This window comes from Myripristis murdjan, chromosome 23, assembly GCF_902150065.1.
Source record: "Myripristis murdjan chromosome 23, fMyrMur1.1, whole genome shotgun sequence".
Lineage (NCBI taxonomy): Eukaryota > Metazoa > Chordata > Actinopteri > Holocentriformes > Holocentridae > Myripristis > Myripristis murdjan.
In genome coordinates, this window is record NC_044002.1 from 14147530 (window position 1) to 14166183 (window position 18654).

Below are 18654 nucleotides of genomic sequence, written 5' to 3' on the forward strand. Positions count from 1 at the left end.
CAGTGAGTTATAGCTGCAAACCATGTGAAGGGAATTATATAATATTATTTTGCAATTTTTTAACTGTATATATGGAGAGAGAATTTTTATGTAAGATACTATTAATTTTTCAAAATGGAATAAGAAGGGAAATGAACCAAATTGGTGGTGGACACTTCCCCCACAGAGGTATGGGCGTTCAAACGTCAATGTCCAACAAGTGAAACATTATTTGAACTCACTTCTATGCGAAAGAAGGCCAAATAAATCAAACGTCTGAAATCGACAGGGTGGAATCTTTAATCAGTGTATTGTTGACAATATAGCAACGGTTATGTTAGTTAAAATATCAGAGAAGTTGTGTCAGGAGAGAATTTGGGACAACCAACATATACATACAAGTAAAACAACAACAACAACAAAAAAAATAAAAGGATTCACATAGTATTTTTCATCCATTACACACAAGGCATTCACACAGGGCTACACACACGCGCACACACACTCACTCACTCACACACACACGCACACCAGAAGCTAAAAGCTTGCAATCACAAAAAACAGTCACACTGCCTTCACTCAAGCAGTTTTGGATATTCTGTTGGTACAAAAATGGTCATTTAGACAAAAATAATAATAATATTATCTACTGTGTTCATCTCCCTAACCTGCCCTCTCTGCATTCAGTCAAATAAGTTGTTATATATACAAGTGAGAAGGCAGTTTGGCCGCATCGATCGTAAATAAGGATATTTACTGCAATATTTGTGGCATTTTTTTTCTCCTTTGTCATACAAAATAATATTTTTCTGAGGTAAGAACCAAGACAGTATCAAAATAGTAAAATCAAAACTTTACTAAAATGCACCCCATGATTGAGAAGGAAAAAGAAAATAAAAACAATGACCACTGCTTCGCTTTCCAAACCAAACTGATGGATAACAAATGTTTCAACAGATAACAAGTGATTGATTGACATTCCAGTTGCACAAAAAAAAAAAGAAAAAGAAAAAGAAAAGGAAAAGAAGAAAGAGGAAAATGAAGAAAACAGCGCAACAGTGTTTCAGCAATGTGATTAGTTGTGTTGTTCACCAGCTTGGCTGTGTTTGAGTAGTATGGTCTCTGGGCAGGAGCGAGAGAGAGGAGTCAGTGACATCACGACTTTCTTCAGGTTTTTTCTTTTTTTTCCCCCTACCACATCCCTGTGCTCTCTTGGCCAATACACATGGGCAAAGCCAATAATTACTGCTAAAGGGCCCTTGAGCAAACTAGAGGCTTTTATTTCTCCAGTGAAGCTGTTCAGCGGCAAACACTCGCAGACTATGGTTGCACCGGACTGCATTTGTAACTGAATGTGAAGTAGCATGATGTTGGAAAAGAATGTACACCTTCAGCAAAACCATCACCTGGATAAATAAAGGTTTAAAGAACAAACCTTGTCTACATGATTGACAACTCTCACCGCATGTATTGGATCCAGACCTGCTGACTGATGGCTTAGTCTTTGCAGTTTTCCAGTTGAGGCCATTTCTGTTGCTTAGTGCTGCTACATGTATGGGAGTTGCTGAGGAATATCCCTCATGTTAGAGAGGACACACACATCTCTGGCTAACGCTCTACAGCCAAATTCTTCATCAAAACGTTTGATTCCTGTGATGTCACCGGCTCCCCGCTCCTCCTCATTCCCTCGCAGCTCTGCAACAGAAAAAGAAAATCTCTCTGCTCTGGAAAAGGCCAACTCAGCAATGTGACTGAATATGCTTAGAAGCAAGACTGACACTCATCAGAGAAGATGGTCAACTCCTGAAGGCATTATCACCGAGATCCCCTTTACACCTGGGCAATAACGTTGAAAATCCATGCAAGAGAGTTAAGTGGCAGGGCTCGGCACTGCCTCTCTTTTCTTGAACCGCCTCTGCTCAAAGTTTCCCTGCTTTTCAGGAGTTAAGGCAGTGATGCCCGGGGCAACATTTTAGGCAACGCTAGTTGGCAACTTTGCCCCACTAGTTGCTTGTGCATGCTCGGTTTAATCACATTTGTACCACTGTTGATGCCATGTCTCGGTGTTGTCTGCCTGTTGGCTGCAGCGTTGCCTTTAAGTTGCCCGAGGGGAGGAAAACAACTAGTGTATCACCACCGTTTTGTCACAATGCTGCGTCTCCCTTCAGAAAAAAAGGCCAGCAAAGTAAAGGAAGAGTGCTCTCTATTCCCCCGATTAACAAATACATTTGCATAAAGGAATACCTCATAATCCTTTAAAGGAAGAAAACGTCAGTGAGCATACACAACCACACATGCATGCGCGCTCACTCACTCACTCTCACTCATTCTCTCACACACACACACAGATCCCAGCACACACACACCATTACCAACATTTAACATGTACATCTCAGCCCAGGAGCCACATTTAGTAATCGTTCATCAACACACAGTGAGACTCACAGCTTGTCTCCATGCCTGTGAAGACTAGTTCTGTGATCCATTTTACATCAACTCTTGGTCTTATACAGCAAAGACTCGTTTCAACAGCATTTGCCACCATGAGCACCCAATCCAAAATTCGGGGAACAAATCTGGTGAAACAGTGGAAAAAAGTGAAATGAAACCTAATCCTGTCAACTTTTTGAAAACTCTTGGGGCTTACATCAGACATTAACATCAGAGGAATTAAACAATTGTTCCTGAAAACAACCGTTTTCATTTCTTTCTTATTTTATTGTTGTCGCATCTTCCAAATACTTGTAAAACAAGTCAAATATTAATGAGCTCTACCGATCAATCAGAGTAGATTCATGTCTGTGGTCCATATATTTTGGATTTTAGCTGTGTGGTTACACTTTTGTTAGTGTTTGGATTGTGGATTGGGCCTTCAAGATGTGAATGCAATGCAGGAAACGCAGTCTAAAACATATTGGCAGGTAGATGATCATCTATATACCTTCAGAGATGCACTAATAACATTCTGTCAGACAAGCGCGAGTATGAATTATTAAGGTACTTCTGCATATTGTTTTGGCCTTTTATAGTGGCCTCAACGATGGCCTCAACTACTCGAAAAAACAGAAAATGCAGTTTGTTAGATTAATAAGCCTGCAAATGGCCTCCCGTGGTCAAGATTTAATTCATATTTCCACATACAAGACCTTCTCTGATACATAATTGAAGCAATGTATTAGCTGGTAGCTGTTCATGTTATCAGTGCATCCTTATATACCATGATCATCGTTTCCTTCATTCACATAAAAGACAAAGCTAAGTAGATTCAGACATTTTTTTTCTAAACAGCTCTGTACACAATACAAGGGGCACAGTCATTGGTGTGGGTGTGGCTTCATATTTCTCTCCCTCTCCGTTTCTCACTCAGGCTAGCCATGCGTTCACATCGCATGCAACACGCCACCAGAAGGTCGCTCATTTGATAAAACCACAGAGATGTTAGCCGCACTCAGCTCGTTTCCTTGTGTGTTACCACTGGAAACGTCTGCTGAAACACAAATTCTCATCAACACTGCCTATCGGCGTTTTCTAATTTGACCGTGGGGCTGTAGCATGGCGATGTGAACGCGGAGTTTATCGTCTTAACTGCATCCGCAACTTCCTCTACAAATCTGTCATTCCAGTATCTCTCACATTTTCCTCTCTCTTTCTCTCCCCATCTTTCTCTCTCTCTCTCTCTCTCTCTCACTCTCAGGGGGTGTTCGGCATTGGTCGGAGGTGTGTGGGTTTCCAAATCTTCTCTCATTCCCCGCTATATTGGAGAACCGACAGTGCTTTGGAACTGGGGGTGTCAAGTTCCAGGAAATTTTAAGGGGGATTTCGGGTTTTTTAGGAAGGTTGGATGGGGCGTCTCTTGGGCTTTGGGGCTGGGGGTCTATTAGCAGTGCACGCTACCTCCGTTTGCTGGGGTGACGTCAGAGGCCAAAGGGTGAAGGGTGAGGGGGGTCATCTGGGGGGTGGGGTGGGGTTGGGGAGGTCAGAATAGTGCAACGCTCAGTGCAGCAGCTCTTCAAGCTCGCTCTCTTTGAGCTTAGCATTGTCTCTGACGTCGTCAAATGTGTACGTCTTCACAATCTTCCCGTTCTGAAACACTGTGTGCAACAGGTCCTGAAGGAAAGCAAAGGAAAGGAAAGGAAAGCAAAAGAAGGTGAGAATTAATTCATCAGCCATTTATGTATTTTTTTTTTTTTTTTGGCGACTGTGTTTGTTGAACTCACCACGCCATACTCCTCCAGGTCGCCCTTGCCTTCCTCCAGGGTGACAAAGTCTCCGCTCTGCGTCCGGTGCAGAGACAGTCGGCCTTTCTTTGACCTCTTGTTGGGGTCCGCCACCGGGTCCTTGAACACGTTCACCTGGATCGCAGGGCAGCAAACAACAGCACATGTCAGTGAGGAACGGGGATTTAATTTCCTAGTCTTTTACAACAGGCCCACAGCAAAGTTCTTTAGAGACACGAGAGGAAAAAATACAGCTCTACTGAGTTTAGTACCTCACCATCTAAGGCTGTATAATTGATTAACAGGCAAGTCTACATGAAAGACACTTGCTCATTCAGTGTCTATGGGATGGGTGACAACCTACCCTTTTCAACTGCAAATTTAATTAACATCAATTACGTGAAATCCGAAAATATATTTACATTGCTGAGTCATGACTTTGTACAGGCAAATCTGTCTGTAGTTTCAAGATAAAAGAGGCAAGTACTTCTGTTGTGAACTGGTACATCACCCATTATTTAATGACTAGGCAGTTTATTATTCCCACATCTTATTCCCATGCGTACAAGGCGATTCAAACATTTAAATTCTATTTGAAGTGCTGGTACCACATTACAATGACTGCCACCTTATAAACGTTTCTATGAATATTTTATAGTTTATTAATAAAGTCGTGAGCACTTTATAAGGTGTTTAAACACATTAAATAAAAAGGGAAGCAACGACCTGATGCCTGCCAAATAGTGAGCCCACCCTTATGTGTACTATTAAGCCTCAGATCTCACTGGTTATTTAGCTTACTTTCTGCACTCCATCAGCCAGCATTCATACCTGTCAGCTTCATCAGGTGAATAAACTAAGCAACTAGCAAGACCTGAGATTTAACAGAATACATGCAATTCAACAGTAACTTGATCTTGCCAAATAGTGAGCCTGCATCGATGTATTACAATGTCATTATACGATGTTTGGAATTAATTATTAATACTCACACATCATTACAAACGGTGGTCACTGAACCCCTCAGATATTCTGACACATCCATATTTATATTTATTTAGAATGAAGCGCGGCTCTCACCCCCAGTCCGTTAGTGACCACGTAGCTGCATTTGAAGGAGCAGTTGAGCAGATCTCTGGTCAGTTTCTGGAGCAGAGCCCCTCCGGAGCCAAAGGCAATGTTCTCAATGGACCACCTGTGTTGCTTCATACCCTCCACTATCTGTGGGAAAATACACATAGGAAAAAATATAGTAAAAAACTCTACAGTCTTTTCACTGTCTCATATATAAAAGAGGTGTTTAAGGGCTACATGTACATTCCTGAGTTAACAGTGCTGCGGTGGACAGACAATCTTCTCAATAAGAAAGAGGCCAAAACATAAACGAGACAAAGCTGTGGTTGAAAAACAGGCCACTGCGACACATACGGCACAAGAGATTCCCATCTAAACCACATAATTTTAGATTATTGGTAAACCACATCAAATCATCTGTTTTGTGTTGTCGTCTGGGTGTTGTTATGTAAGGTACACCACTTTAACATACATGCCTCATAAGCACACTCAAACAGACCACATGGATCTATTTTGCTGGAAACCATTTACTATCTGGGGAGGAGAAGCCACCAGTTGAATCCTCTTGTATAAGCGTGCAAGCAGTAAATAAGCAACATACCTCCTGAAGTGTGTTGATATCCACTCCATCTCCCTGGATAACTCTGATGTAAGGAGGAAGGACCTTGAAACCTTTAGAGTTCTCCTCTGTTGGGAATTTCTTACCAAGGATTTCCAAAACCTAATATATTAAAGAAGGCGAGATGAACAGGAAGGTGGTGGAGAAAGGGGCAGATTGGTCATGACACAGCATCGGTGGTCTTGCATAGTTTAAAGGGCAAAGCATGGCTTCACTGATCTCGTCAAATGGCACTGCTGTGATGTATTTTATGAAAAGTTTAATTATCATTTGTGTTTTCGTTTCATTTCAGTATTTTATTATTTGAGTTGGTCGAGAATCGCTTCCTTGTTCACGGGCACTCGAGCAGGGCAAACATATTTTATGGGTCTGAGGCATGTGGGTGGATAAACAAGTTGGTTGACCCTAACTGCTCTGCTCGAGTACCTGTGTGGTAACTGGAAAACAGAATCAACTGAGCGTGGATCATTCACACTGGCAAACTGTACTGACTGAGCAGAAAGGAACAGTCCACACATGCTTACATGCTTTGTCATGCCTACATCCACATTCCATATCTACCCATTCAGATTCTGTGATATTTGGCGAGATTTCCAGTCTGTGGCCCTTCACCTCAATACAGTGGGTCTGGATGGGTGTTCATTAGTGGACCTCAAACCGACAAAACTCAACACCAACACCTCAGATACCACAGATATCTGACATAATCCACAGGCCTTGAGGGTGAAGAGTTTCACTGGGAACTATTTCTTAACTATCCGCCCCCTAGAAACAAATTCAGGGCAGACAGATACAGTTTGCACTCAAGATAAATGGGAATATATGTTTATTTTTGTTTTTTTCTTCTCCTATTTTGGGTGAACCGTTCCTTTAAGCGGTGTCTAACACTGTGTCAGCAGTGCGCCATACCTTGAGCACCACATCAGGCTGTATAACAGTATCAATTGACTAAGTCTTTTAGACAGGTGATCTGAGGAAGTTGGAGTTCAGGTCATGTGACCTACCTTTAGAACTGTATCTAGAGGGTTTCCTGAGTCTGGCCGGACCACCAGCGGGGCATCAGCGCTGCGTTTCTCTATCAGCCCCCGTAGGTCCTCACCCCAGATCTTCTCACAGGCGTTGTAGATGTCGTAGCTATCGCTCACTATGGACACGGGCACGTTGGGAAACTGCTTGACAATATGCTCAAAGGCATCTTTCTCATGGTCCTTCCCCCAAGCTGTGATGGTGCTGGTGAGAGAAAGACAGAGACAATCATTTCTATCCATGTTTTGATCATGCAATACTTAAATAATACTGTCAATATTGTTTGTAGTTATGCCATAAAAGTCTTGTGAATCAACAAAACTAAAAGTGAGTGAGGGAAATGTGGAGAGCAAGAGGAAAAACAAGGTGGCAATAAATATGGCAGCCAAACAGGAAAAAAAAAATATGCCACCTTGCTTTGACTTCTAATTGTAGTGCCTCTCCCTGAAGTGTAATTGTAAAATTTCTAGAGTGCAGTGGCGAGATGTATCATTTTTTCAAAGTTCGATGAGCTGTAGCTGAGACATCTTGTGTGACGATCCAGTGAACAAACAGGCAAATTAACTAACAAATGGAAGAAGACGATGCATGGTCTCGAAAATGATGAAATGAGAGGGTGATTGCTGGGGTGCAGCAGGGACAAATAGAGGTGGTGGAGAAACAGAAAGGGTTTGTGACACTCTCCTCTGCTCCTGCTGTTTCATGTTTGCACAATTTATCTTCTTGTCACTGTACTGTATGTTGTGGAGTGTTTTAATGATTTGCTTGTGTGTAATTTGATGCCTTGGAGAGGCCAAAGACAAATTTCCACTAAGATGGACAATAAAGTCAATCTAATCTAATCTAATCTAATCTAAGCATAGAGCAGAAAAAGGAGAGTTGCAAAAAGTGATTTTCTTTCTGTCTGTCACAGAGAGACAGACAGGAAATGGTAGAATGTGGGGCAGAAAGAGAAGAGGAAGCAAAGTAAACGAAACAAGATGAAAAGTAAAAGTAAAAACTTGGAAATGATGAAGGTAATGCCAGAGACTGTACAGAAGAGGGCAGTGTACCCAAGTTTTTATGCTGGGAGGACACCAAACCTAAACCATAACATGTGCATAAAATTTCTGCAAGATTTATTTTTTCTTAAAATAGGACATTACGACAAGCCTATAAGACAAATAAGGTAACTGAAGTGTTGGGCCACTTAACCTAACACATCTGATTTTGTCCTGATGCACTAAACCAAACCTGTCTGGTGCTCCATGCAGATTAAAACTAAACCTAAGAGAGAAGTATGCGTAAAACAACACTATCTGACTGAGGTCTGGTGCATTTTAATTGAATATCTGATTAAATGACAGTGGCTTTATAATGTCTGCTTGCTTGTCTCTTAATTATTTCTTTTGGTATTTGTAACTGTGCATCTATTTTTAGATTTTTCAAGATTTTTTCTTTTTCTTTTTTTTTCTTTTTTTTTCTTTTTTTACTATTCCTCATAAGAGATTTCTGCAGCATTTGAAAGTGTACACTCAAGTGGATTTGAGCTTGTCCCTGATGGTAAAGTTTAACGCAGCTACTGAGTGCATTCGAGGTAAAGCACCTCTGCTCTGTTTGAGACAAAATCTCCCTCCCTCTACATCAAAATGAAAGTGGAATTTCACTGTGACTCCTCCCTCTGAAGCAGAGGCCAAGCAGATTGAGGAGGGGGGGGGGGTATTACATAACAGTTGCCATGACGACTCCTGCCACCATCCCACAATGCACTGGTGTGGAGATGAACGGTGCGCTGGAGCAGCAGTAACTGCCCTGGTGGCAAGGAAGAAGCAATGCTGTGTGTGTGTATGTGCGTGTGTGTGTGTGTGTGTGAGAGAGAGAGAGAGAGAGAGAGAGAGAGAGAAATAGTGGCAAAAATGGCTCAGCAGCATAACACAACATGGGAGTGAAAGAGAGGGTAAAAGAGAAGAAAAGGAAGGGAGTAAAAAAAACGAATGACTCACGGGGAAAACAAGACAATGAGATGAATAGAGTGGTTTGTTTCAGGGCAGCAGGGAATCAAAATCTTAACCTCGAGCCATTCACAGGCCTGCACACACAGACAGGTGTACTGCATAATGAGTGAAAGGGGAAATATGCTCTAAGCTGGGTAGCAAATTAACAGTGAGCCCAGCCAAACCCTGGGTAAACTGTCACTGGCGGCTGGTAAATTTCTCCCCTCTGTCTGCCACTTTGGCAGATAACCAACAATTATTTGGAACAAGTTTTTTTGATTCTAAAAAATCAGTTTGGCTTGTGACTTGTGGGAGCCAAAGTTTGCCTACAGACCTGGCTCCGAGACCAAAGAAATTCTCACTAGAAGGCAGAGCTGGAATTTAGTTGAACCAGTAGCCATGCAGTTTCTGGGACTATTTGGATATAGAGCCAGAGCTAATAATTACAACTGGGATGGTTTCATATTTACAACACTGGACTTACATTATAGATCACTGTCAACCACTTTCTAAAGTATACCACATCTACTTAACTGAGGTGCAAAAATCATATCCTACCTGAATTTATGTTTGTCAAAGTTACTGCAGTTGCACACACTGACTTAAAAAGGATTATACAAGTGATTTTAAATGTTTGGCCCATTTACCACAATTTACCCACAAAATACATCGCAACAAACCACTTTGCAAATCATGCCGCCATACTACAGATTTTACAACGTATAATCAAAATCCTGTCCTGTGATGGACTGGCGAGCCGTCCAGGGTGTTTCCCCTGCCTTCTGCCCAATGAGCTCTGTAACAGGCTCCAGCATTACAGAGGGTAATATTTTCCGGTGGAGGGATACGTTTCATTCTGCCCAATTTCAAGTCATCACAACACAACAGTACTGCTGCTTTTAGGAAAACTAATGTGGAGGACTTTATTTCAGTGATGAAATACTGGTGTAGTCAAAGTTTGAAGTCCCTGAGAGTTCATTTTCATATCATAGTGGAACACATGTAAATCAATGGCTGGATTAAAAATAAGTAGATATGCTAAATGTGCAAAATCACTGCTAGGATCCTTTACAGAAGGAAAGTCCTCTGCATGCTCTTGCTGGTTGGCCCCAAAATCTGGGACTTCTAAACTGGTTGTGCAGCTGTGTGGTGGTCACAACAAGCTTGACAAAAATAAATTTGGGAAGCATCCCCACTGTGATGGTTTCGCTACCTGAAGCAAGTTTCAATTAAACTGCAATGGTCCTTTAAAACTAACAACTAAATTATTGTACAATGAAAATGAAAGTGAATGCATTATAAGAACTACTGGTAACAGCTTGGTAATGGTTCTTCCCAATCTCAGCTTTGAGGGTTATCAAGGTATTTTGGTAATAATTGGTAAGGACACAGCTAACATTAAGACAGGCTCATGTTCACTGGCAATCTGAACTTGCAACTGCTTAGATCTGAATGTCCAAACAGATGACAACTGTATAACCAGCTAGTGTGCTTTTTCTTGTTTCTTTTTCTGCCAAGCCATGCCATCCTGTGATTGTGTAAGATGTTTTCAAAAGAAACAGGTGAGGCCCAGATATCAAATCCTGCTGAAGGCCCAGAAACAAGTTAGAACAGAATAAAGGAAAAATAAGCCAACATGGACACTTAAAGTTGCTACCAGTAGCATTTACTAGTGATTGCCTGATTGCCAAAATCCACACTGGGCTGAAATAGTGGAAAAGTAAAGCTCAAATTCAAGAAATCAAATTTACTGAGCAGGTATGGTTCTCTTTTGTGTAGTATAGACTTTTTTCACAATGGTTTAGTATTTAAAATTTTCTCCAAACATTGCTTTCATTTCAGGCATCACATTTGACACACTCATGACATGCTATTATCTGAAAGAAAAAAAAAATGCTTTGTATCAAAAATGAACTATATACTGTGTTTTTAGGGATGTACTGATCCAAAGTTCAGTGTCAGCATATCCTGATGAATGTTGAGCTAGTGGTAGTTTGACTATGTGATCCATGCATGAACATACTGAATTATTTTCTCTCAAGTTGATTCATGCAAATGAATAAACATTTATTTAATTTATTTACCATTTGTATTTGTCATGACCAAATGCTGTCTACCACTTGTGGCAGTGCTGCACTGACGAAAAAGAGCTAAAAATCAGCATGTCCGCCACTGGGAATCACTTCATGCGGAGAGCGAAAGCAGTCAGACAGTTAAGCTGAACTCAGACAATTGTGTTGTATCCTAAAATGCCACTAAGCCTGGTTAATAAAATGAAATGGGTACAATACAGATATGCAGGCGTACCTGTGTTCTGCAGCGGGCACCGAGAAGCCCGGCACAGGGTCCTTGGTGCCATAGTACTTCTTGATGACTCCGATGCCAGCTACTGTGTCTGTGCCCTTGAAGTTGACCAGGTGGGCGGAGGCCCCGATACCTGCAGTCTGCACACAAGAGAGAGAACTTCAAATTGATGACAAGGACTTCTCATTTCCATTTCTCATGATCATCATAATTCACAAGTTTTTAAAATATTCTTCCAGACACTGAGAGATTCAAACTGACACCTCACCCTTAAGCTTGTTTCTCTAACTACTACCACTCTCCTAGTCTCCTGGTGTCCCCAAGTCTCTCTCTCAAAATGATTTAGTCCCTTCTATTATTTAAAATTGCATTATAGCTGACTGTGTCAGAGCATCATGCAGTTTGTGTGTATGTTTTCTTGTTCCAAAACTTGTAAGTTTCAAGTGCCCTGGGTAAGAACACACTTTATTTGTTAAAAGACCCCCTTGAAAATGAGATGCTACATCTCAAGGCAGCGATCCTTCCATTAAATTCTACATTCTACATTAAGGTTTGTTGTATTCTACCTCTTGTGAGGAGACGCCTCTGTAGCCAAAGTCATGCAGTTTGTACTCCAGGCCCTTCAAGTTCCCAGAGGTCTCTTGGAGGTACTTGGCAAGGATCTTCTTCTGCTCTCTGGAGTTGGTCGCCACGGTGATGGGGTACCAGATCTGCACCAGAATGGTCTGATGGAGCGAGGAGAGGAGGAAAGAGAATACAATTGAGTTCAGTCTGGCTCACTGGATCTTTATTTCCATTTTGGGGGGTGAGAACGCTTTGTACTGAATGTGAAGCTGTAGCATTATGCAACACAATATGATACAATATACTTTATTGTCCTGAAGAGGAAAACTGTCTTGGGCTTCAGAGCACAAGTTAGGTCCGGCTGTATCGACACAATGCTCAGACAAAAAGAGGATCTTTATTCATGCATTTGCTTTTTTCAGGAATGATGAAATTACCGCTTAGGTTGAAATGTATTCAAGGCATAGAAAAACATACAAACCCTGATAAGGAAATACCCATGTAAACCCCCAAGTAACAATAATATCAAAAATTCTTGTGACAGTACTCGAAGTGATTTTCCACGACAGCACCAATAAGAGCGTCAGTAATGCATCTATTTTTCCACGACAGCACAGATAAGTTAGTGTGGGGTGAAATCGCCCTGCTATCCCAGTATTCAACTGGTGCTACAAACCTAAACCAACAGGCTCAGGGGGATCAGGAGGGGTTGCCGATTCACACATGACAGACTGGGAAAAGTACACCCCGGGATGCCTCATGTCAAATCTGGACCAGGGTCATAGACTTCTGTGTAAAAACACACAGCTTATCTGTCCTCAACACAACCTGGGAAATCTTATATTATTATATTTTTGTCTGCTTATCCACCCAAACCATACATTAATTTGTAAACAAAGTCATCTACCTCCGATAGAAATTTTCATTCTCCTTTTTAGCTATAAAAGGGTTATAGTCAATAATGTATCCTCTAAAATCAAATGTTCACCTGTGGGACTGATCTATGCCTTGGTGTCAATTTGTTGCTGAAACTACATCGTGTCTGCCTATGGTGATACAAGCATTTATAATTCTGTGTTGGTAGGTCTGACTGCACTAACAGACCACCAAAATGCTAGATGTTAGTGTAACGTCAATGTAATTGTGTTAAAAGTGTCCACTGAATTAAGTGACAACTGATTAGAGATTGGGGATAAGGCATCCCACAAATTAACAGATTTGCAAAGTTCACCACCTCAGCCTTTTTTTTTGTTTGACTTCAAACTGACTTCACTATCATCAAAAATGAACTGGAAATAAATCGGAGGAAATACAAAGCAACCTACTGACCCAATGGTAGCTCCTGCTGTCTTCCTACAGTGTCGCTACAGAGGCATTTTGACACAGAACCATAAACTGGCCCTAACACTCTAGTGTTTAGCTCGTGTGTAAACTTTAACCAGCATAGTAATCGTACATAGCGGGACGCCACAGGAACCTGAGGGGTAGTCTGGGACCTACGGCAATAAATAGCTGCGTAGATATGATCACAGACCAGCACACAGTTAATGACATTTCACAACTAATTTGGAGCTGTGTACTAAGAATGACAGGTAAGTTTTGTTTAGTTTATTATTAGCACAGTTAAAAAGAAAGCACAAAAATGTACAGCATTAACAAACATTGTACAGGAGAGGTTAAAGAAACCCAGCTAAGCTTATTAAAATGATCTCTCCTGATAACTGAGTAATAACAAAACACCTTGATTGAGTGAAATAACTGTCTTATGTCAGGTGTGGTTCCCCAGGCATGAGGAACACACACACTTTCCTTCGAACCTCCCTGGGGCAATTCAATTTGACAGAGTGACAGAAGAAGAGAGGAAAATAGCAAAGGAAAAAAAATCATAATAGTAAAATAACTAAAGATGTAATATAAATAGTATTTATAGACCCGATGAAATGGCACTTCCTTGACTTTATGTGCTTCATGTCCACACAGGATGTTGGGGCAGGATAGAGTACATTGAGGACAGAGGGATCATTCACAAGAGTGAACCAGCTGGATATCAGTTAGTGAGACAAACAAAGTTTGATTTGAAGGGATGGGTGGCCGGGCAGCATTGTTCAAAAACTGTGAAAGTTTCACCAATTGAATTCTGAAATTATGCAATCTAGTACAGATGGTGCAGGTCACCACTAAAAATACACCCATTTCTAGGAAGTGAAGGCAATGGGAGTTTCATGGGGACTTTCACGGGGGCAATACTGCATTAGTAAGTGAGCTGTAAGATTTCCCTTGAATATAATTTTTTATGAGGTCTGGTAGACCATTTCACAATGACTGGCACTGAGATCGAAGTGCCATCCCTGGGGAGTTCTACAGAAACTAAATGTTTGTCAAGCCTCAGGAACCAAATTGGACGCAGCAGAACAATCATGGCAAAAATTCTAAACACCTAAATGCACGGTTCAGTAAAAGTTAGGAAACACATAGGTGAAAAAAACTCTGTCAGTCTAATTTTTTTTACTTTGCTTAACTCAAAATGTCTGTCGAGCAAATGCACACAACATGTAAACTAAATTCTCTGCAGTCTGGGTTTTCAGACATGTCCACCCTGCAACCCTGAGTGGGTCACATGCCTCCTGAGACTAATCATAATCTAAACCATAATATGGACTCGTGACTGACAGTGACTGTCAGAGCGAGGGTAATGTCGGCACACGCACCAAAAACACACACAAGGTCATGCGGCCTCTGTCTTATCTGCACGCTGACCTTTTCCTGCACAAGTCAGAGGGTAACATGTTATATAGTATCATAACAAGACAGAATATAGATACACACAAACAAGGTCACACGCCTGCCATTTAACCTAATTATTACTTGGCTGTTGTTTGTCCAGATGTCTGTGGTCTACTGCTTGCTAGTTTGACACTGCAGAGATAAATTAAAGATTTCAGATGGGATTAAATAGCCCAATATCTCAGAATTAAGTCAATTGTGATATTAGCATAACTTAAAATATGTGATAATCATGTGACGGACTGTCAAGGATAATGTGTCTAGCGGTCACATGGGCAGGGTTGCAGTGAAAACAACGCTCAGGAAGGGAGAATACACACACACACACACACATGCACACACACACACACACGCCCACATAACTTCTCGGTCAATGTCCCAGAACAAAATGGAGGGAGATAAGGAATGACAGAGAGAGAATGAAGTGGGGACAAAAACGAGAGTGAGAATGAAGGAGAAAGGGAAAAGAAGAGGAAAGAGAAAGAAACAAAAAGAACAAGTGTGAGAGGAAGTTAAAAAAAAGAGGGGGGGGAAAGGGAGTTGGAAAGAGCGAGGGAGAAAGAGAAAGAGAGTTTGACCTAATGACGCAGCCCAAGGACACCAGGCTGAGCACTGCGTCTAATTTTATATCAGCCATGAAGAATGACCGTGCGTGTGTGTGTGTGTGTGTGTGTGTGTGTATGTGTGTGTGTGCTGTTTATATTTGTGTGTTTATGCATGTATTTATATAGGCTGTGAAGACTGACTGTGTGGGTGTACAGAGTGTGTGCATGTGTGTGTTGTCACTGTGCACTTGACAGCATGTGGCCTGTGTCTGAGTACCCTCCTCTTGCCTTGCTGTCCATGAGAAGAGTGTGAATGTGTGTGTATGTGTGTGTTGGGGGGCTAAAAAACAGAGGGCGCGGCAATGTGGCCTTAGAAGTAGATTTCATGCTTATGTCCAAACCAAGCCAAACTTGTAATTTCTTAAAAATGTGAAGTTTATGCCAAGATCAGCATGTTACAGCTTTCCTCCAATTTTCCATTGCACATCAAAAGGTAAAACTGCTTCCAATCAGCAACATAATTTTCTCTGTTTTTGTTTTAATCACACCCGCTCAAAACGCTGCATGATGAAACGCTGGATGAAGTCAAACAACACATTGAGAAACGAGATGAGAGACAGAGGAGGGGGAAGACAATTTGACTCCGAGAGAGCAGCAGCGGCTTTCAGGGGGGGAAAGAGAGCGAGGATATTGCGTATGGTAACTGAATTAAGTCTTGTCGAGTCACTGTGGGCTGTGTTCGTGCAGTGTGGCTCCCCGAGATTAGTGCGGAGTGAATCTGTGGGTTAACTCAATATAAAACCAGCAGGACTGCCTGAAAAGTGAACTTCCAGAATGCCTGCCTCTAAGCGTGATACCATTTTGATGCGCAAGGCGGTGCAACAAAGTGCTTTTAAACTGACAAACGTATCTGGTGGATTTCATGAACGTCGGTTTGATGTAATCACATCACTTCAAAATGGAATTTGAGGGGGAATGGACAATTTATTCCTGCAAACTGCACCCATGATCAACTGCATTCTGGCATTTGAGCTGTTTTAATTATCATATTCTAAACACAATCATGTTAGTAACTGCAACAGAGCAGCTATTTACAAAACAGAAACAGACAGGAGCTTTGTAATGAAAAAAAAAAGAAAAAATAATTGGCCTTACTCAATGATACAGTCTCAGAGTGGCTTAAATTAAACTGTAAATTTAATAAACTTGGCAAACGGCTCAGACTAATTCCTGAAATGCGCTGCCTCAGGGAACAGAACATTGGTCAGGGCAAGGGGCTGATTCTGGGCGTTCATGGATGAGTTTGTCAATTAAAAAAAAGAAGAAAAAAAAACAAAAAACAACAGCAGCAGCAACTGAGTATTTTGTGTTTTTGTGTTTTTTTTTTTTTTTTTTTGGTGCCCGACCCTGAGTTGGCCTATTTTCAGGGGCCATCCTGAGGGAACAAGCTCCCCAAAGTCCACTGGAATCGCATATCTCTGAGCGGTGATTAAGAAACAAGCCACAAGAGGCTGTGATTAACAGTGATTTAAGAACAGCTAAGAGGTGCTTTTAGGCATCATGCCAAACAACGCGATTTATAGCTTTTATAAAACAGTGTTGGTAACACACCACTGTAATAAAGAAAGATCATAATTGTTGCATAAGTCTTTTCTTTTAGATCAGGAATAACTAAGTAAAATTAATTATCAAATATCATTCCTCTGCTCTGCAATATACTTCCAGCAGCAGTATGAGTGGTCATTCTTGTTGCATGCATTAATGTTTAAATTAACTGTTTTCAGGTTACAGGAATAACTTTTTTTCCACAGTATTTATGATGAAAGTACAGGCATTTATATCCCTATACCAAAGTGCCTCTGACTATCAAGCCTGGATTGCACTATTTGTGTGATGCCAAGACCCGCTGGCCCCTTTGGGTGCTGAACAAGGACAACAGTCTTACCTCCACCCAGTTGGTGAGCCAGTAGCACTCGGGGTCTGTGCTCTCTACTGTGAACAAGACGTTGCCTCGAGGAATCACACTCCCCTCCGGCACAGCCTTGATTTCAATGGGCAGGTGGCCATTGTACTTCTGCAAACAACAAAAGCAGACAGAGACACAGAAATGTCCCAGAATCAGAGACAATGTCACTTTATAGTCTGACGATTTGCGATCGTCCGATGGACATCGCTGCAATGTTGCAAACACTCCATCATTGCTCCACTTTGATTTTGGACGCTGTCATGCACATTAAGTATAAACACATGATCAATTATACAGCGCATTTTTTCTGTTTTGAGACAGTAGTAACACTAAGAGACAATACACGTATCAAAGGTAGGGTTCCCACTCTTAAGGATACAAATCTCCAGGATTTTCCAATGACATATTCAGTGGCTTCTGTACACGCTGGCTGAAGGTCATCTTACAGTTAAAATGCACCAGGCATGGAGGCAGCGTGACACAGCTGCTGCAGCAGAGCGCATCCATTATAATCTACTGAGGCAGCGACACTGACCGTGGAAGCTGTGCACGCCCGCATGTGCCTTGCGGTGCAGATCGCTATTCTTGCATGGCGGGTCCATTTTTTCTTCTTCTTGACACACAGTTATGCGGCCCTCCAACAGAGGAAAACACGTCTGGCATGCAGCCCAAACGAAACACAGATGGAACTGGCGTATCAGGTAAAAACAAAACAAAACAAAACAAAACTCTGCTCCGCCTTTGTGAGGGGCCGTGTTTTAGGTGTTAGAATGATTCAAAATGGACAAAGGAGCCAAATAACTCAAAATTGTGTGACAATGAATTCAAATCGCACATTGTCAACACGCTGCTTGTATGTTGTACATGCTTTTTGTGTTAAAAAAAAAAAAAAAAAAAAAAACCTGTTTGGCCCTCTATAGAACATGTTACAGTGCGATAAAGCTGGCCATGAATGGGCTCTAAAACAGCAGCTAAAAATGATGTGACGCGATGAGCTGAGGTGATGCAATGTGAGCTGAGGACTCCTTGGGGGTACAAAATACTGGGTGAAAAAACTGGGTGACGGTTTCTGGAATGTAGTTTGCACCTTCCTAACCCCGAAAGTTTCAATATGCGAGTGTGTGTTACCTCCAGGATGTAGTTCCAGCCCTTCTCGTTGAAAACGTCATCCTGGAAGTGTTCTCTGTATACTTCCTTCGCCTCCTGGATCTTCTCGGGAGTCACCACCTTTCCTGGAGAGCGGAAGAGAGAGAGAGTTGGTGACGGAGACAGGGAATAAGAGGAGAGAGGAGGCAGAGGAAAGGAAAAAGGAAAAAAGAAGAGGGAGGAGGAGAAAGGACAAAGAGAAGGGAGGAGGAGATGTCATGGAATGCCAGAGGAAGAAGAGGAAAAGAATTCACATGAGAAAAAGACGGGAGACAGAAAGAGAACACAAGAAAGAGAAAGAGAGATAAAAGTGGCAGTGATAGAAAGTGTAGGAAGAAACAAAAAGATAAACAGAGAGAGATAATAAATAGAAAAAGATAGAAAGATACATCGATGGAGAGAAGGCACTGGAATGTCACTCTACTGTCCACTGTGGCAATTGAATTAGGAGCATCCC

General features: G+C 41.6%; 1 protein-coding gene across 1 annotated transcript in view; it reads right to left on the reverse strand.

The window, feature by feature from the left end:
* Positions 1 to 256: 256 nt before the first annotated feature.
* nampt1 (nicotinamide phosphoribosyltransferase 1) overlaps positions 257 to 18654 on the reverse strand; it is a 31629-nt gene continuing 13231 nt past the window's right edge. Inside the window, exons 3-11 of the mRNA XM_030045641.1 lie at positions 18180 to 18283; positions 17031 to 17159; positions 11759 to 11917; positions 11196 to 11332; positions 6894 to 7119; positions 5872 to 5991; positions 5277 to 5417; positions 4197 to 4331; positions 257 to 4086 (exon numbers count right to left, since the gene is read on the reverse strand). Of these exons, the coding sequence (XP_029901501.1) occupies positions 3973 to 4086; positions 4197 to 4331; positions 5277 to 5417; positions 5872 to 5991; positions 6894 to 7119; positions 11196 to 11332; positions 11759 to 11917; positions 17031 to 17159; positions 18180 to 18283 (1265 nt within the window). The 3' untranslated portion in view covers positions 257 to 3972. The remainder of the gene's footprint in view (positions 4087 to 4196; positions 4332 to 5276; positions 5418 to 5871; positions 5992 to 6893; positions 7120 to 11195; positions 11333 to 11758; positions 11918 to 17030; positions 17160 to 18179; positions 18284 to 18654) is intronic.